The 21,032-nt window shown below is 34.2% G+C and overlaps 2 protein-coding genes across 2 annotated transcripts; one reads left to right on the top strand and one right to left on the bottom strand.

Moving 5' to 3' along the window:
• Positions 1 to 1,834: 1,834 nt before the first annotated feature.
• On the top strand, positions 1,835 to 8,976 carry LOC133879527 (agamous-like MADS-box protein AGL15). Its single transcript, XM_062318101.1, has 8 exons — positions 1,835 to 2,127; positions 4,267 to 4,342; positions 5,652 to 5,716; positions 5,823 to 5,922; positions 6,064 to 6,105; positions 7,442 to 7,483; positions 7,571 to 7,746; positions 8,542 to 8,976. Exons 1-8 carry the CDS (start codon positions 1,946 to 1,948, stop codon positions 8,627 to 8,629), a joined length of 771 nt encoding a protein of 256 aa, XP_062174085.1. The 5' UTR covers positions 1,835 to 1,945; the 3' UTR covers positions 8,630 to 8,976.
• Positions 8,977 to 9,642: 666 nt separating this feature from the next.
• LOC133879282 (UPF0496 protein 4-like) lies at positions 9,643 to 10,578 on the bottom strand. The gene has a single exon (XM_062317810.1). It carries the CDS (start codon positions 10,576 to 10,578, stop codon positions 9,643 to 9,645), a length of 936 nt encoding a protein of 311 aa, XP_062173794.1.
• Positions 10,579 to 21,032: the final 10,454 nt, after the last annotated feature.

Here is a 21,032-nt window from a genome sequence, read left to right as displayed (position 1 = left end):
ATCAATACTAATATTAGGAGATTTTTGGGTTAGGTGGATGGAGCATTATTAGATTGATCACAAAAATTTGAGCTCAACTTATAGCATATTCCAATTAATATTTTTGTAAACTTGTTTTTAAAAAAGAGTAATGCTACATACCACACAAATATCTCATAAAATATGATATGATAATGTTTAGTATATATATATATATATACACATTAAACAATAGTTTATCTAAGAATTACTTGACCTTGCCCCATCAACTTTATAGGATATTTGTAAGATGCTTAGGTGGTATATATTATCATTACTTTTTATAAAGAAGAAAAAAAAAATCAATTAATTAGGGATTATGATCCTCTCAAATTATCTGCCTGAATTTGAGAGAATTTGGACTAGTAACTGTGAAAGACCACTTATAAGACTCACTGACCAAATAAAAATTAGGTTGTCCAACTACATATCCGGTTAGGTGAGTCATATCCTATAAATGATCTTTCATAATTACCTGTCAAAATTCTCTCAAATTCGGGTTCCTTATACATTGAATAGAGGTTGGTAGAGCAATAAATGAATGCTAAAAGTAGTATAGCACTGAAGGGAATTTATATGCACACAAAAGAGGTTATCCAAGAATAATGCTCTTGAGAAAATACAAATTGGCCATTACAACTAGCCATCTAAATAAAGTAAATATGGCCACCCGACTGTAAAATTATGCCAGAGCTCAACCTAATCTGGCGAAAATCATTAAAACCCAAATAAAACACCAAAAGAGTCATTACTTCTTTCCATCCTAAATGGGACAGTTCTACTTCAATAAAGGTTTATGCACAATTTTCTTCTAAATCTACACTTTGTATTGAGCAATTTCTTTCGACCCGATTTATTAAATTTACACATATTTTTAAAGCGTGTGATTCTCATATATAATTTTTAATAAGAATGCACCTGAGAATGTTCATAATATGTTAATCCTATCCAAAATGCTTGAAAATCAGTGTTTTTAAATCACGCGCTCTAAAGATATACGCTAATTTAATAAACAGTTTGAAAGAATTACCTTCTGCAATACTATCTGCATAAATCTGCATAAATTTACAGCTAGTAACTTTTTCTTCTCTAATTTTGGTGGAGTGATGCTATATGTAGCCAAAACCCTAGATATGGAAAAACAAATCTGAAAGCCAAATGCCACTGGCCTCTAAATTTGGCAGTGACTTTACCAAATGTAGCAAAAATAGGGAAGAAAAAATAGAAATACCAATAAATGAGGCAAATAGAGAACCAAAAGTTCAAACCAGAGTGGGCCCCAAAGACCACCATTACACCAAAACACTCTAAAAGTGGCAAGGGAACCAAGGACTCCTCCTAAAACAGCAAAGTGCACAGAAAACCCACTACCCAAGTCTCTAAATTTGGCAGGGGATTTGCTATATGTGGAAGCAGTAATAAACTACCATAAATGTATCAAATAAAAAAAAAAATTGAAAAAAAAAAAAAAAAAAAAAATTTGAAAACAAAAAAGAAATAGTGGGACCCAAAGAGATATTGTATTCCATAAAAAACAAATAAAGTATTGAGTGGGGCCCAAAAGAGACCCAATGACACCAGAAGACTGCTCCAAATGTGGCAAACAGAGTCATGCAATACACTCTAAATAGAATACAGAGCCATGCAAGGTTGCCGTTTCCAGGCTCTCGCCATTTGGGATAAAAACGCTCTCTTTCTCTCTCTTTATTTCTCTTTCTTTCGCTCACGCCTCTCTATCTTCTCCTCCCTCTAAATTTGGCAACCCTCTCCACCTTTCCCAAGTTTAGCAGGGAACCCAAAAAGCCAAAGGAAGCTCCTTTTTCAGAGAAATAAGCAGAGATTCTATAATTGATAGAAATTAGTTTGGGTTCTCTGGGTTTGTAGAGGTTTTGATCAATTGGGTTTGTGGGGTTTGAAGCTCTGAGAAATGGGTCGAGGGAAGATTGAGATAAAGAGAATCGAGAATGCCAATAGCAGGCAAGTCACATTCTCAAAGAGACGTGCTGGCCTGCTCAAGAAGGCTCAGGAGCTCGCTATTCTCTGTGATGCTGAGGTTGCCGTTATTATCTTCTCCAATACTGGCAAGCTCTTTGAGTTTTCCAGTTCTGGGTAAGTATCGGATTTTGTTCTTAATATTTCTGATCTACTTAAAAAAATTTCTTTTTAGATGTTTGCATGTGTTTTTTTCTTTCTTGTTATGTTTGTTTGTATGTGCTCTGTTTTTTTGAAGATTTTTTATGTTTGGATTGGTGTATTCAGTTTGATTCTTTTTGTATTTCTTTTTTCCTAAATTTTGAACAAAAATTTTGATATCTTAAATGGTCTTCAAGGTCACGTTTTTATGAGCTTTAATATAATAATATAGGTTTCATGAATATGTCCCCCCACACTGTTGCATTTTTGTTTTCTAATTTTTTATTTGGTCTTTCAGTAGATTTTGCTGAAGTTTATTAGACTTATGTAGAAATTTTGAATTTTGCACTTGCTTGCATGTGTTTGTTTATTATATCTGCTGTCTCTGTTCTTATGGTGTTTGAAGTGATCTATATCTCACCACCCCTCCCCCCCCCCCCCCCCCCCCCCCCCCCCACCCTTAATGTCCAGTCAGATTCTAGTGAACTCTACTTGACTTGTGAAGGGAATGTTTTATCTATTTTTTATAATCTTTTTTATTTTTTTGGGGGGTTAGTTATATTTCGATTTACTTGTAGGTATTTGTAGTTATATTTGTTGATCTGTACCTTTCTTATTCTATTGTTGTGAAAACCAAATATTGGAATTTTATTTTTGGGATATTCTGACTGCTTTTTATCGATGTCGAGATATCGAATTGTTCTATTACTGATCTCAAAAAAAAAAAGAAAAAAGAAATTAAATAAATAAAGGGGAGTTGGAATTTTGGACTATTCTGCTTTTCAAATAATGCTAAGTTTTATCTCTCAAGAAATTTTTTGGAATTTACTAGAAAATAAGTTGTTGTTTGGATATTATTTTTCAGAAATGTCAGTTGCTTGAATTGTTCTTCTCTACCCGACTTTAAGGAATGCAGATATACTTGCGTGCCTCCATGTGTAATGTTATTTATTGATTAAGGCACAAACATTCAAGTTGAAATAGGCTTGTTCCAACATGCTCAACAGAGATATTGAGTTGTAATCAGAAGTCCAGAACTGGACTCTTACCGTCCTCTGCTCCTTTTCCTCCTCATTGCCTACTTAACTTATCCACTTTGTAGAAACTCTACATTCAGTTTAAACCATGCCTCTTTATTTGCTGTGTTCCCCATATTTGATTTGACATGGATTTTTACCATAATTTATTTGATATGCCTTTTTCCCTATAAGAGATTCTACTTGGCTTGATGTGGGGTGGTTGTGCCTCTAAGCCTCTCAAATAGTTGGATGTTGGCCAGTAGTAGATGTTGAAAGCTTCAGATGAGCTTTTCTCTTGCTAGTAGCAGGAAACAGTGCCATATAGTTTGCTATGAAATGGCCTGAGAGCCCTGACTAAGTACCAGAAACTAGCCTGTGCAAGAGACTAGATGACTTAAATACTAAATAGGTGCAGCTCATTACGAATTATGCTATGATCCGCATTGACTTATTGACCTTGCAGAGGCAAGCATCCAATCTGTATTTGACAGTGCTTGCTGCATATGGTTGCTTTAGGCCTGCAGTCTAGTATTCCAGTTTCAAGCTTCCTGCCAATCAATTGCCTACAGAAGGCCTAATGGGCCTCCTTCATAAGTTGTTGACCCGCCTTTCCCATTATTTAAGATCCCTCCTTCTGTATGCCCTTTTCCTTCCTTACAAGTTGCAGTAGTCCCTCTTAAGAGAGAGAGAGAGAGAGAGAGAGAGAGAGAGAGAGAGAGCAAACCTGTCTATTCTTTGGAAGAAATTAAAGTTGCCTTGTGGTCGCCCTCGGAGGGGAGAGAGGGAAAACGCTGAATAAGAATGCAAAAGATTTAGAGATCCTAGTGTTAGTTAACAATGAAGTTGTTGATGACAGAGTATCGAAGAACTTTACATTAATGAGGAAGTGCTAAAATCATTGGTATGAGAAATTTAGGAAGGTTTGAGTAAATATTGATATGGATTTAAAGAAAGCATTTTAGCCATTTTTCTTTGCCATGATGACTATGTACATTACACGAATGAATTAGGCACATGGAGTAGGAAGAAGAGATGCCTTGTTTCTTATAATATAGTCTAATTATTAGTTATGTTCATTTACTCTTATTTTTTGCAGTATGAAGGGAACACTTTCAAGATACAACAAGTGTCTAGAGTCTCCTGAGGCTGCTATAGTAGAATACAGGGCAGAGGTACTCCGTCGTACGTATTTAGAGTTTTGACATCTGTTTTTTTTCTTGTGGAATTTAATTGTAGATGGACAAGTTTGTTAATTTGTTGTCTTTTAGCTCTTGTCTTGATAACCTTCCCCATGTTAGTGAGGCTCTTGTTTACTATAGACTTCAACAAAGAGAATAAAATTTAAAACATCTATTTCATTGGTCCAAATCATTTCCTTTCCTGAGAAACTCTAAAAGTGTGCTTTTGACAAAAACAAGTAGATATATTAAGTGGAAAAAAGTGTTATCATATATAGGTATGTCACATTCTAGGGGATATCTTGTGTTTGATAGCTAGGTATGTCTTCTTTTATTGAATGTATACTAATTTGTTTATTAAGCACGGATGAAAGGTAAAGTGTGTTCATGTAAAATCTAAATTTTAATTTTCAGTTTCTTGTAAATTTTTTCCAATTCTTGCACCCAATAAAAGGATTTCAAAACTAATTATCATTAAAAAGAGGGAAAATATCATATGCATTTAACTCAATATTCTTATCAACACTTCAAACTAAAAGAAAAGGACATGGCTTAGATCTTTCATTTTCAGCTTCATTCTTCTTCTCTGTCTAGTCTTTTTTTCCAGTCCCATGCTTCATGGGTGATGATGATGATGGCGATGGCGATGGTGATGGTGATGGCCATGGTGGTAGTAATAAACCAATTTATTTATGGGATTATGCATGTTCTCTCTTTTATTCTTTCAATTAAACTCTATTATATTCATGATTGAAGAGGAAATGAGAGTGGTTTGTTTCCAAATCATAATCCATATGATCACTATAACTCAGATGGAAGGATCCTAAGCTGATGGACGAGCCATTTGAAGACTGTTTCATGGCATTACATATTTGCTTTCAGTTTTGTTGGACAACAATAGTGACAAGAAACTTCTTGAGAATCCTGGCTGGAGCTTCTACTCAAGCAAGCTAGTTTAGTTGACAATATAATATAGTGCGATAATTCACTATATTCTGAAGTGACATTTATTTCTAACAATGTACTAAAATTTTAAGCTAGATAATAGTTACATATCTACTTATTGAAAAAGTGAGCTGCTGAAAAGATTTTATGCTCTTTACATTGAACCCACACATGGTTATGTCTTCGTATAGGGTCCCTGGATATCTGCTTTTGATATTTATCAGTTTAATTGTACTTTTATCTGGTTTATATATATATGAAAATATCCATTTCGTGTACCCTTTTGTCCACTCTCTTGGATAAATATCCTCTGAAGTCATGTGTGGATTGATGCATTGGACTATACTTTTCTCTTCAGAAGCAAGATTCAAAGGAGTTGGATTTCCTAAAAGATGAAATTGCAAAGCTACAGAGGAAACAGTTGTATGTAATCAGTAATCTTTAAATTATTTGGGCTTCTAATTATTTAGATTTCTTGAATAATGAAAGTCCTATTGTGTATGATTTTTTTGTTATTTTGATTATGTAGACGGCTGATGGGTAAGGACCTGACTGGCTTGTGCTTAAAAGAATTGCAGCACCTTGAACAGCAGTTAAGCGAAGGGTTATTGTCTGTGAAGGAGAGAAAGGTTCTGTGAATTTATATTTGTCTTTGGTTTTTTCTCAAAGATTTTATTTTCTTAATTTTTCCCAAATCTCGGATTCTGTGGTTGTAACTAATATTAAATTATTTGAGGTGTAAGGCCTTTAATATTTTTCTTTCATTTCAGGAGCAATTACTGATGGAGCAGCTGGAGGAATCAAGAATGCAGGTATATTGGAGCCCTTACACAAATTGCAAGTCTTCATTTGATCTGAAAGCCATACTCTTTAGCGGCTGAGAAACAACCATTTATGCTTATTCTCAAGTAACAATTTTTTGTGAAATAAAAGAAACAACCATACCTTTGTTGAACAGCAGACTTGAGCCTGTTCTAGATTCTGCTAGCATATGAGAGGAGAGGTGTCATATTAGGTGTAAAATCGTTTCCAGAAAGTATTTTCTACGTTTTCAGGTGTTTGGGGCAGCTGAAAATTAAGTCAAACCAAAAACATTTTCGGTTGGCCACGGAAAATAAGCTAAATGGAGCATAAAATGGTCTTCGCTTTTCATTTTCGTAAACCATTTTCCGCCCCCTTCTCCCTTGCCGCGCATCTCTAATTCTCGCACGATCTCTCCCTCACCGTACAAATATACACCTGCTCTCTCTCTCTCTCTCTCTCAAGTTCGGACGATGATGTGCTAGGTCTAGGACTCTCGGTGGATGGTCTTGGAATCGTCGAAATGGTTGGTAATGGCGAGGCAGTAGCTGGCGGAGTAGTCCCATTTGGATGGCGATGTGCCGTGAGGGTCCATGATTTGGAGGTAGACGGAGATGTAGTTGGGCAGCGGCTACGATTGGCCTTTGGGGTACACGAGGAGGCGGCAATCGTAGCCACCTACCTCAAAGCACTTGCTTCAGAAAGCCGTAGCCTTGACTTTCTAAAAATTATGGACCATCCACTTGCACGCGAAGGAGAACTAGCTGCGCCGCTCCACTGTCACGATCTCTTGGGCCCCGCCCCAGCCCCACCTCTGGGTCCCCCACCGCCGCCACTATCGATACCAACGAAGCCTTGTCCAATGATGGTGAGGCGGACGGCTGCGATTTGTCGGATGGGATGGGTGCAGCCTTAGGTGAAGTCTGATTCATGTCAACTTTGTGTGGTTTTCTGATCTCTCTCTACGAATTAGTTTTGGCCAGACAAGCCAGTTGATAATTTGATTGTTTCTCATTTTGTATTTGAGCTTGTTGGCCAAATTACTTATTTCTTCGGCCTCTGCTGACAAATCAAGTTGTTGCCTACCAAGTGTTTGAGGAAATGCTTATTTCCTCCAAACATTTTCCAGACTCATTTTCAGGCATGCTAGCAAACAGCAAAACAATAGCTCATTTTCTTTGAAAATGTTTTTGGCTTAGAAAATATTTTACGATGAAAAAAAATGGTGCAAAAAAAAAGAGTAATAATAATAATAATAATAATAAAATAATCTTTTATTTCTGCTCATGAAGAAAAGAAATCTAGAGCTCTTTTTTGAATGATTACTTTGTTCAATTCTGTTTTCAGGAGCAACGTGCTATGCTGGAGAATGAAACTTTGCGCAGACAGGCAATACAATATTCTTGTTGATGCACATCTGAGTTTCTGATTTTAACTTGTCTTTCAGCGATTATTTTTGTCTGCTATGTATTGTAGGTTGAGGAGCTTCGAGGTTTTTTTCCACCAGCTGACCACCCAGTCCCATCTTATCGCGAATATTACCCTGTAGAAAGGAAGAATAATACCCTTGCCAATCATAGTGTTGCAAGTCCTGATGTGCCAAGCAATTATCAAATTGCGAAAGAGGATTCAGACACTATCTTGCAGTTGGGGTACTGGTCTTTTTTTACTTTAAACTTAACCCTTCGGCCTTAACTAAATTGCAATATGCTGCTGCCTCTCTAGACCTCTAGACTAATGCATGTACGTTGTTTAAGAGTCCATCCAGATAATGATTTTGGAATGGTGTTATCTAATTTTGGTTATTGGAACTACTTACCCGGCGTAATAATCAAGTTTAAGTTCCACACCTCCAGTTGCATTTCCTCACGTATAAAACTTGAATATTGACATAGATGGATCTTGGAAATCATACAATGATATGATGATTCCATACAGTGTCTTGGTTGGCATATTTTGTTAGCTTTGTTTCCTATCATCCTTAAATTCATAAAGCCTTATTTGGCTACATAATTCCTTTTTGCCAGGCCAGCCCCTATCTAGTTCTATCTTAAATGTAATACCACTGGGAAAGGAACGTGCTAGCTTAAGATCACAGAATAGGCTGTTTGCAAAGGATTGGTTAATGGTTTTTCCCTTGTTGTCTACCTAATGCAACCTCCTTCCCTCCTAGGCCTGCAATTATGTATTCATGTAAAAGGTAGGGTTCTAAGTATGACATGGAAGAAGAAGGGAAAAAAAACAAGGAAGAAGGAAGGCAAGGGATTAGATGATATTTACATTCATTTCTCATATTATTTTCCTGATCAGTCCTTTTCTCATTTTTGGTCGACTTATGCTAGGATATTCTTGGAAGACATGATTTGAAATGTGTTTCTTCTATTAAATTCTCATTATGCAACTTCTGCTATACTTCAAAGTCTCACATTTACTCTTCATGCTACCAGGTTGCCAATTGATGTTTATCGCAAGACAAAGAAACCTGAGAGAGAAACCCTTTCCAATGATTCAGGGAGTCAAATGGGCCTCTTCTGATCTCTTTATTCCTGGCCATCTTCTTTTGCTTGCATTAGAAATGACAGCACTGAAATGAACTTGATACAGTTGAGTCTAGTTTAGTTGTGGATGCCTCATTTAAGCAATATAAAAGAAAAAAAGAATGGTAGGATCCTTAGGTGACCCAAAGTCATCAAAGTGGATATATAGATTTTCCTTTTAGGAGGTTTGGGTAATGGAGATGCAAAAAGTATAGTTAGTTTTACCCGCATTTGAAGCAATGGAGATACACATTATAGTAGTAGCTTTCTATTTTTAGTGTACCTTAGAAGGGGTTTGTAGTCTTGTATTTTCTGTTGCAAATTTATCTACTCTCTTCTGGTCAATATTCTGTCTCCATTTCCTCCCATGTGCACTTGGAAGCTAGGGTTGAATGATTGCTTTAGATTCCAACTTTTTTTTCTTTTTCTTTTCTTTTTTTTTTTCCCTTCATTTCCAACAATTTTTATTTTTCTTTATAAACCAATGTTGTGCCATAGTTCTTAGGAGTTAAAAGTCTAATTTCATGAAGTTCCAAAATGTTTTTCCTCTGTTCCAAAGACATATTAACATCCCAAGTAAGATGCATGAAGTATAACAAAATCCATTTTTTCTGCTTAAAGAAAGTATAACAGTAGGTGATCTATGTTGATCAATTTCCATTGTGATAATTCCTTTTATCTTATGGTAACTTGTTCGTTTATTTTGGTAGATACAAAGCGTTTGTTCAAAATACAAATCATGACTATATACATAGTTTCAATGAGAATTACAGAATTCACAAACAAACAAACAAACTCTATACAAAGAAAATAATACATATGTTGCCCGCACGGGTCAGGTTGACCCGTTTGGTTAATCAATACACAATTCTTACGGGCGGAGTCATGTATCTGGTATTTACCCGACAGGGATGGATAACAAATTGATCCTGCCTTGAAGGGGTTCCACAACAAAAAAAAAAAAGAAAAAGAAAAAAGAAAACAAATAAAAAGAAAAGAATACATATGTTGCTATTCCTTTGGGTGTCGAAGGCAATCAACCAATTTATTTCTGGCAGCCAAAACCTCAGAGAAGAGATGATCAACCTCATCCTTCAAACCGTCCACTAGTTTCTCATAGACCTCCAATTTTCCTTCCATTTCTTTGGCTGCTTCGCTGTATTTCCCGCTGACTAAGGCAGCAACTAAGCAAGAAACTGCATCATTCAGCTCTTTTACCTCCTTTAGAACACTTCCTTTCTCCATAACAATCTCACGTATACTGGAATCCAATTCAACAAAAGAAGAATTTTCCAGCCCACCAACCCATTTTCTCATCTCCAAATATGGTTTACCATCACTGCATAAACAAGACAACACAATCCCACATACCCAGAATCCGATACTCCTCATGACTGTTAAAGCTTCACGCATAACCCCTTCCTCGTCAGAGCAAATCCTTTCTGTAGCTTCTTCAGTACCTTCCCTTAAATCCTTGCTGACACTTCTTGGCTCCACTGCTTTCAGACGCTCTATTGCTGAAGAAGGGGAATCCTCCACAAGGCTCAAAGCATGAGCCAGAGAGAGCCTGGCTTGTCCGTGGTATGCAAGAGAGGAGCTAATAGAGTTGAAAAGCTCCAGCAAAATCAAGCTGTAGTTTAGATATTCTTCCACAGAAGCAACTTCCCATTTACTAATGGGGTAGTCTATATCCACAACCAGCTTTGCAAAAGCTCTGTTGATGACCGGAATGAGGCCGAAACACTGTCGAACCCATGTCAGGGACAGTAATTCTGATCCGGGTTTCGAATTCAACCGCAACCGATTTAAGCAGCAGGAGACATCGGATTGGAAGGCCTGCAGAGAAGCCGACAAGGCTTTGGATTGGCGGGGGTCGGCGGCGTGGTGGTGGTGATGATTCTCCAGCTTGGAGTAGAGCTTGCTAATTCTTTCTAACAAGAGAACCATTGACAGACAAGAGTGCTGCAGAAATTATCGTTGAAAGTTTGGTTTGTGGGCAGCTTTGTTGAACGGTAGTTTTATATAGAAGTTCGGCTTTGTAAGCCTGTATTGCTTTCACGTAACGCACAGCAGTAAAGACTGGCAAAACCAGTTGCTTGTTTGACACACTGTAGCCCTTTGAAAATTCAAAATCTGTGGACATTGGTGGCTGGTCAAACGTGCTTATCAACTCGGCCACTTGGGCCGTGTTGGCTGAATTGAATTGACAAAGGAAGGATCCATAGCATATTCGGGGTGGCAATTCATATCAAATATGCGAGTTGTGTCAAAAATTAACCGCCGTTACAGTATGCTTTTGGATAATGCTTCATAAAAGGTGCTTTTGCGTAACTTTGGCCCAAGAGCAGTGAACAGCGTGTTACTGAATGCTGCAGCTTGCCATTTGCTTTAGACAAAACACAAGTTTCTGGTAGACTACAACCCACAGATTTGGTCAATGGCCTGCATCATTATAAAGGATTTTTAAGGTCTAGGATGTGTGCTCTAAAATAATCACTAAGTTACTCGATTTGGGTTTGGTCCAGTTTCAATTGAAAATGGATTCGACGGGATTAGGACATGTGTCTCAATTCCATCGAACCCAATTCTAGTTGAAGGCTGGACCCAAGCCGAACCCACTATTACCATGACATTTATTTAATTATTATCAATTCATATATCAATTGGTAAATTCTTTTAAAGAAATGTTATTTAGCATTCTCCTAGCATTTTGAGCCAAGTTGACATGCTCCATCCACCCTTAATTAAAATAAATAAATAAAAAAGAAAGAAGAAGATATCAATAGTGGACGGAGCATGCCAACTCAACTGAGAATGTTTAAAAAATGATGAAAGAAAATTAAGTAGCATTTCTCATTACTTTATAATCACGATATAACTATATCTCAAATTTGAATATTTAAGAACAATACCTATAAGCTAGGTAAAATAACTTGTTAGATAAGATATACTATTGACTAAAGCCATATATATATATATATATATATATATATATATATATATATATATATATATATATATATATATGTATATGAATGTTTTAAGGACAATACCTCTAGAGCTAGGTACAATAACTTGTTAGATAAGATATACTTTTGTCTAAACCCATATATATATATATATATATATATATATATATGAATGTTTTAAGGTCACTATCTCTAAAGCTAGGTACAAAAACTTGTTAGTTAAGATATGTTTTTGACCAAAACAGCAATTAGTTTCAACCTTGACATTGATAATGGAATTGCAGTAGTATATATATATATATATGAATTAATTTTTCCTATAAATATACACTTTAAATAGAAACCAAATTCTAGTCCAACTGTCCAAGTCAATTTTCAATATAATTCTTTTAATTACTATGGGAGACAGTTTTTTTTTTTCTTTTATATATATATATATCAAAATATATGGCTGTTTAAAAGACCTGACCGAAAGATTTTTCTTTTCTCAATTCAATTTGGAAGAAAATTTTATCTAACAATGATTATGATCAAATTGGACACGTAATTAACAGCAAGTACATCAAGGGTTTGGAGCCTGTGAGGGACCGTGTTCTCCAAGGAACACCCGGTTGCAACTTGTTGATGGCTACATTGATGGCCTTGTGCTGGCCCACGCCATTATCAAACTTTTTGGTCCTTCCAATGCCTGTTTTTCTGCATAGTTGCGTGTGTTTGGTCTAATAGGAATAATAATAATAATAATAATAAATAATCACATCATTAGTCCATGTAGTATGTCATAATTATTTTTCACTTCTTATAGTTTAAAAAGTTCATGGGAGGAGTTCTTGGGGTAAGCAATAATTACAAATCGATCCCTAGCGTCAAAAAGTTCGTAAAAATTTTTGACAGGTTCTGTTAAATGTCACGTTAGCATTTTAAAAAAATAAGTATATTTATTTATTTTTTAATAATTTTTTTATTAAGATTGATATGTGTCGCATTTTTATTGGTCTGAAGTGGTGCTAACGTGGCATTTAACAGAATCTGTCAAAAATTTTAACAAAATTTGACGCCAGGGATCGATTTGTAATTATTGCTTACCCCAAGGACCTCCCATGAACTTTTTAAACTATAGAAAGTGAAAAATAATTATGGCATATCACAGAGACCAATGGTGCAATTATCCATAATAATAATAAAGAATACAATAGAAAATTAAAATTAAAAAAAAAAAAAAAAAAAAAAAATTTGCTTGTGTTTGGGCACCGTCGTTTACAAATTTGGATATTGTTAAAGAGAAATGATTCCTACACTCATTTCTCACAACAGCCCCACAACAAGCTGACGTGGCTGGTAATATTTTATTATATTTTTACAAAAAGAAAACAAAACAAAACAAAAAAAATAATAAAATATTACCCGCCACGTCAGCTTGTTTTGGTAGTGTTGTGAGAAATGAGTGTACGGATCATTTCTCATTGTTAAATCAATTTTTGATAGATGACCACTTTGGGCCGGTATCTCCCATTTTCAATTGCTTCAAAGGCTTATATTAACATATGAGAAACACATAATTTTTTAATATAATTATGAATAAAAGTTTGTGTTTTTGGTGAACCAAATTAGCTTGACAAAGGGGCAAGGGCGGTCCTACATGGAGGCTAGGGGGGGCCCTGGCCCCCCAAGTCCCAAAATTTTCCCCTAAAAAATTTTTTTTTTCCAAAAAAAAAAAAAAAAAAATTTAAAATTTTACCCCTTAATTTTTTAATTTTTTTAATTTTGCCCCTTTTATTTTTTTTTCTTTTCAATTTGGCCCCTCCATTTTTAAAAGCCTAGGTCCGCCACTGCAAAGGGGTGAAAGAAATAGCATACTTTTGACAGTTTCTTTTTTCCTATTTTTTTATTTAATTAGGGGGAAAGGGGAAAAAAATAAATTTGTATAGGATTAATCAATTAATTGACAACAAAACCACAGTGTTTGAGCCACGTTTAAATTGACTTTTCTGTCAACCTATTTGTAGAAGTTTTTCTCTTTCCATATTTGAAAGTGCAAGCACAAACGTGATTGGAATTGGCAGTAATTTGTTTAATTAATTTCAGTTTGTTTATTTGATTCCCTAATGAGGGAGGGTTCCAATGAAACCTGCCTGTCTGGACAACTTGAGGCCTATTCAAATAGGTAAACCCTATTGGAATTGCCTCTTAATTGGCTACCTAAATTAGCTACAATTCGAGCAGTCAATTGTAAAGAATTTCAATCCAACACACGTATGTGTTTGTGTGTTTGCTGCCTTTTTTTTTATAATTATAAATAAATAAATTGCCTGTGTTTGGGTATTGTTAAATCAATTTTTGATGGATGACCACTTTGGGCCGGTATCTCCCATTTTCAATTGCTTCAAAGGCTTATATTAACATATGAGAAACACGTAATTTTTTAATATAATTATGAATAAAAGTTTGTGCTTTTGGTGAACCAAATTAGCTTGACAAAGGGTTGAAAGAAATAGCATACTTTTGACAGTTTCTTTTTTCCTACTTTTTTATTTAATTAGGAGGAAAGGGAGAAAAAAAAGAACTTTGAATAGAATTAATCAATTAGTTGACAATAAAACCGCAGTATTGGAGCCACGTTTAAATTGACTTTTTTGTCAACCTATTTATAGATGTTATTCTCTTTCCATATTTGAAAGCGTAAGCACAAACAGGATTAGAATGGGCAGCAATTTGTTTAATGAATTGCAATTTGTTTGTTTGATCCCCTAACGAGGGAGGGTTCCAATAGAATCTACCTGTCGAGACAACTTGAGGCCTATTTAGATAGGCAGACCCCATTAGAATTGCCTCTTAATTGGCTACCTAAATTAGCTACAATTCGAGTTGTCAATTGTAAGGAATTCCAATCCAACACGCGCCTGTGTTTATGTGTCTGCTGTCTAAAAAAACAAACAAACAAATTCTTGGATTGCGTTTAGTATGGCTTCCTTCAAAGGTTCTTAGAGTTTAAAATAAGGAGGCACAAAACGACGTGTCGATTTGGATTTGGATCGGCTACAATGAACTGCCCGTATTGCATGTAATACGAGCATCTTTTTCCACCCAATCCCAATCTTCTATTTGCAACCATAAGTCATGCATTGACTGCTATTGCAAACTAAATAATATTAGAACACTGTAATTAGATGGGCCGGGCTAAAAATTGCTTATCATAATCTAATTGGACAGAATGACCCAATGTTGATTAAGCTTCTTGGACCCTCATAGAAATGGGCTTGCAAAGGTCTTATATACTATACTTCTTAATACCTTGTCCTAGTAATTGGGTATAGGCTTGAATCCAGTCCCTGGACAACCCATTCCCACCCCAATCATTTCTAACTTCTCTTCAACTCGAACTCTCGAAGGATCCTTTGCACCAATCTTCATAGATAATTAGATATCCACTTGCAACTCCATAGGTTTACAAGAAATATGATATATTGTCATTTTAAGAGACAATTTTTTATCACCTTTATTCACATTGCAATTTTTACTTTCTTTTTCTATTCTTTTTTTCTTATTATTTTGTTTTTAGTAAAAAAAAAAAAAAAAAACCTTAAAGCTAGCTAGGAGATCACCTTATCACATTGGTAAGGTGGTTAAGAGTTGTGTCTTGAGGTGGCAAAAGATCATATATCGGTTTACAACAAGAAAGACCTTCCCTAGTATTAACTTTAGAGCACATCTTATTAAAGGGGTCGCTTTCAACCGAATTCTTTAAAGTATTCTCATAACTTGTCTTTTTATGTCTTTGATTAGAATCAACTATGGAAAATCCATATGTTTACAACAAGAAAGACCTTCCCTTGTTAACTTTAGAGTACATTAGCTTATTAAATGGGTCGTTTTCAACCTTGTTTTTTAAAAGTATTCTCATGTCTTGTATTTTTATTTCTTTGGTTAGGATCAACTATGGAAAAGACCTACCTTTGCAACTCCTTTTTCCACTTTACCTCTAGGCCCCTCTAACCACTAAGTTATTTGTAATGTCCTTCTAAATTTTTAATTTGTTCAATGCCCTTCTTAATTTACTATTGGGATTACAATGTCCTCACTTTTGCACAAAATGTAACAAAAATACCTCTTATAATTTTATTTTTTTTATTTTTTTTTTAAAAAAAGACAAAGAAATCAGTTTTTTTTTTTTTTTTTTTTTTTTTTTTAATCAGGGGTATTTTTGTATACCCTTGAACACTTGCATTCAATTATCCATAACTACCAATATAATACATAAGAGAAATGATATATACTGCATCCTTATCATATTGGGTTGATGTGCCTAACAACCATTGTTAAAAAAATAAAAATAAAACAAATAAAAAATAAAAAATCCAATGGCTGATTGGCAATACCGGCCGCCACATTAGCCTAATGTGATGGACAAAAATTTTCTACAAACCGACTTGTAAGAAATTTCATACCATCCATATATAAGATTGACATATATTCTTTGACATGTAAGAAGCACATGTTTCTCTTATATGTGAGTTGTATAAAATTTTCTACAAACCGGTTTGTACGAAATTTCTGCCCCAATGCGATGGGGGTAGGATGATGGTGTAATATTTTATCCTACAATTGTTAATCGGGAGCCCGGACTACGATGTTAATATTATATGATAATTTCAGAATAAAAATATAATCTCTGACGTTACTCTCCTTGTAGTTCTTCCTTTGTCTCACCCTCATTTTCTCCATTCTCCTTTTTGTTCCTTAATTTATTCAAGCCCATCCCGCATAAATCAAACACCAAAACAACTCAAATTTGGCCTGGCGTCTTCGAGTCTTCCAGATTCTGTTAAAACAAAGTCACAAACCATCCCCTCATGCATCATGCATCATGCATCATGCATGCCCCCACATCTCAATCATTTGCATCAAAGTCCAAAAATCAAAGTCAAAACTCTCTCATTTCTCTGTTTTCGTACTTTGTAACTATGGTTGTAATTAAGCCGAATATTAAATATTCAAATTCTGTTCATTTTAAGTTTATTTGAAATATAAGTCAAGCTTGAACTTATCATCGAGTTATATAATTTGTTCAAACTTGACTCATTTATTTTTCAAATGAATTCGAGCTGATCAGATAACTTACTCATTTCTTATATAAAGTAAATATTATAATTGTTTTTTTTGTAAATCCATACTAATTAATTATTGTTAAAGATTTATCATTTGAGTTAATTAAACAAATTAACTTGAATCTTAAATAATTCAATCTAGAGTTTATATGTATGTTTTATATAAATTCATTACGCACACATACACATATTCATACATACACACACAACTATTATACACAAGCACACATATATTTATATCAAGATTCAAAATAATAATAATTCAAGCTATATCTATTATATTAGGAAGAGATCGAGTTCATTTACTTAAGATGTTCTAATTACAAAATTAAAATAATACTACAAAATAATAATAATAATAATAATAATATACGAGTTTATAAGAGGTTAGTTATACGATTATAGCCCATTTAATAATCGAGCCTAATTTTATATTCACGATTAACTAATTTATTAAACAAACGAATTCAAGTCGAGTTTATACGAACCGATTGTCGAACGGACTTGTTCACTGATATTCTTTAGAAAGTTTTGGAGCAAAAATTTGAAGTCATCTCAAATTAATTTTGTCATGATATTCAAATGATGCCCATGCTGCTTTTATATATCTTATTCAGCGATTCTAAAAAGCATTTTCATCAGACGGCGAAGAAAACGGGTTACCCAATCTGGAGCATTTTCGGATCTCGGGTTACCTAATTTGATAACTAACTGGCGGGCCCAATTCAAGTTTCAACTCTCAACCCTCCTTCTTCTCCGGCTCGTAGGGAGGCTTCTGAGTTGCAGGGCTCCTTAGCTGACATTTGCCAGCCTATCTCTGACCGGATTGGGTTGACAGTTAATGTTGCCTTGAGAAACGGCGACGCTGGCCGGTCTTCGTTACCCATCTTCCTCGGAAGGCAAATGAAGAAGCACACAGCTGGCTTCCTCATTCGGCGGCGGTTTTATCTATTATTGATTCCACCCCTCTTAACTATTCTTCCCTCTAACCTATTTATTATCATAATTTGATCAGCAACAAAATTATATATTCACTTTGAATCTTGACATGCTATTAATACGATGCACTTTATCGTCCAGCTGTATCTAACAGTATATATGGTGTCATGTCATTTAAAAATACCTGTATCCGTTGTCGACCCTCAACTCTCGAGCTTTAATCGTAAAAAGACATTTTCTTTTGTGAGATTGTGGACTAGACAATTGCACTCTGAATCTTTACATGCCTATTAATACAATGCACATTATTGTTCAGGTTCGATTTTGCTAGCTGGATCTAACCGTATTTATGATGTCATGTCATTTAAAAATATCTGTAATTGTCGTTGACCCTTAACCCTCGGGCTTTGATCGGAAAAAGAAATTTTCTTACGTGCGATTGTGGACTAAACAATTGCAGTGGAAATAGGGTTTCCCTATATATTATTAGTATAATTTGATTAGCAAAAAATTTATCTTTGGTTTGAATTTTAACGTGCGTGTGTGGCTACTATGAATCTGATGCATTTTATCGTCCATGGTAAATTTTATTGTATCTAACGATATACATAGTGTAATATTATTTAAAAATCTTAAATATCGTAGCAATATGTATACCCGCCATCACAATGAAACACTTTTTCATGCCCATACCATGATACAAGCCTCACGTATAATTTATCTTACATTGAAAACCAACTTGCAAATAAAGGATGCTCATTACTTAAATGAATAATGATAAAAATCATTCCGAGGTACATCGGAATGATGTCTAGCGTTTCTCGTGTTTAAACATTTATACACATAGTTAAGATTGTACTTAAAACATGTGAGCGGGAACACTCACGATAGTAACATATATCAATGATTTGATATATCTTCTGGATTCTGTTATAAAAAATCAGAGAAAAATTCAAATAGAATATCTGTAAAACGAAACAATCCAAAGTAATAGGTACCCACTAGTCTTATTCTAATCCAAGATTCCCAACTGTTTTCCTTAAGAAAAGGGCCTCAGAAAATTGCATGCCCTCACATCTCAATCATTGCATCACAGTCCGCAATAATTCACAGTAGTACTGATCGATCAAAACTCTCCCATTTCTCTGTTTTGGTCCACCATTTCCTAAAAGGATAACGAGAACCTAATTGCATGTTTTGTTGGCCTTATCTTTTAGAGGTTTATTTCATGGTGGAAGTGAGGTGTGTTGAAAGTACAAGTATTTTCGACCATGAACCCAATATAAGATAACACCAATGAGAAAATTGATATAATATAAATTAAATGATTAAATTCATCTATTTTTATTAAGCTTAATCTTTTAAAATAAGTGGTGGTTTATCATGGTATCAAAATAAAGATTTTGAATTCGAACCAAGTCTATGTTGTTCACCTTTCGTTTTAATTAATTTTTCACGTGTTGGGAGTTTGAACGTTCACACATGAGAGGAGAGTGTTAGAATATTAATTAAATGATTAAATTTATCCAAAAATCAACTGTTGAGGTGGTTTGGCCTTAGAAGCCTAGATTCATTACTCAGAAATGTGCTTAGGACCACATCTTTATTGTATTGACTTGATATGAATATTATATTATATATTGTGTTGTGTTTAATTATAAGACAATCTAATTAATAAGGAAAACCTAGATTTATTCTTTTAATAGTTTGCCTCTCATGCATTAATTATTGCATAACAATGAACAGAAAAAGCCACCAAGCCGAACAAAGGGGCCGTCTGGAAGTCTCTTATACAGACTGATCATCAATTAACCAGCTGTGCTTGATGTTAATTTGCAGTACAATTTAGTAAACAAATTCATTATTTTAAAAATATTGCAGTAACAGACGACAATCATCAAACAAAAAAAAGGACAATAAATTAATCCCACCATTTCAACCTGCATGCAGGCTTTCAAAATATTGAATATTATATATAATTAGCTTGGCATAAAAACAAGAAAGAAAATTATCATATTGCATTGTCTTATTGCTCACCAAATGGCCAATAAAAAAAAAAATTAGGTAAAACAAAAAAAATGGGATAACTTCACAAAAGAGTATCGAACTATCGGTCATTTTGAAAAAAGGGTACTAAACTTCTAAATGTCTCAAACTAGGGTATCCAAGTTTCCAAACGTCTCAATAAATGGTAATTCGTTAGGATTTTCTGTTAAATTCTATCAAAATTTACAAAATATCCCTCCATTTTTTTTTAGAAAAAAAAAAAAAAATGCTAAGATTTAAGTGTTGGTTAGAATTTAACGAAATTTACAAAAATACCCATGCCAACCTAAATCTTTGAAAAAATTTATAAATTTTTTTAAAAAAATAAACACATGGGTATTTAGAGAATTTTGGCAAGATTACCCTTTATTAAGACGTTTGAAAACTTGGATATCCTAGTTTGAGGCGTTTGAAAGTTCAATACTCTTTTTTCAAAACGGCTGATACTTCAATACCCTTTTGTGAAGTTATCAAATTTTTTTTTATAAAGTAAAAAATAAAAATTAATTAGCATATTGGTTCCTATCAACAAATTTTTTTTAACCCTTGGAGTTTTTGGCTCCGTCTCTACACCGAAGACTCATAGTTTTATCCTCCTTATTTATCATAATAATAATAATAATAATAATAATAATAATAATAATAATAATAATAGAATATAATTCCAATTTCTACGGTATTATATCAACAAAATCCCGATTTTACGGGCAGCCCTTGACCCAAGAGAAAGGTGCCGGCCGGCGAGGTAGGAATCCTAACGTTGCATGTGTTATTAAATGAAACAAGCTAGCACTTCCTTAACACCACTTACATGGCAGAACATGATTGGTGGCAACTGGCAAAGGTACAAACTTTTGACTACCAATTTGTTCCATGCCATTAATAGTTATCAGTTTAAAAAAAGCAAATTAAATTCTAACCCCTCACGGTTGTGGAAAGACTTATTTATTGTTAAAATATACAAAAAAAAATATATTATATTTTTATTATATTTTATATTTGGTTGATATTGAAATATTTTTTATTTACGGATGAAAAATTGGAATTGTAATGATTACTATACTTCTATTTACTTGTGTTCTTCTCTCTGCTTGCTTTTCTGTGGGGCTAGGAGGTTTTTTCCATTCTTATTCCTTATTACTAGGCTTGTATTTACTTGTATTCTTCTCTCTCTGCTTACTTTTCGGATATTCAATATTTCATTATAATTAACCGTAAATAGAGAATATTTAAATATCAACTAAATATAGAATATATGAAAAATATATTCTAACATATATATTTATATATATACCGTTAAAACACTTTTTTCTACTATATATACAAACAATAATCTAGCTTG

Source organism: Alnus glutinosa, chromosome 10, assembly GCF_958979055.1.
Source record: "Alnus glutinosa chromosome 10, dhAlnGlut1.1, whole genome shotgun sequence".
Classification (NCBI taxonomy): Eukaryota; Viridiplantae; Streptophyta; class Magnoliopsida; order Fagales; family Betulaceae; genus Alnus; species Alnus glutinosa.
The sequence above is the reverse complement of the archived record's forward strand: the minus strand, read 5'-3'. Positions and strand labels throughout refer to the sequence as shown.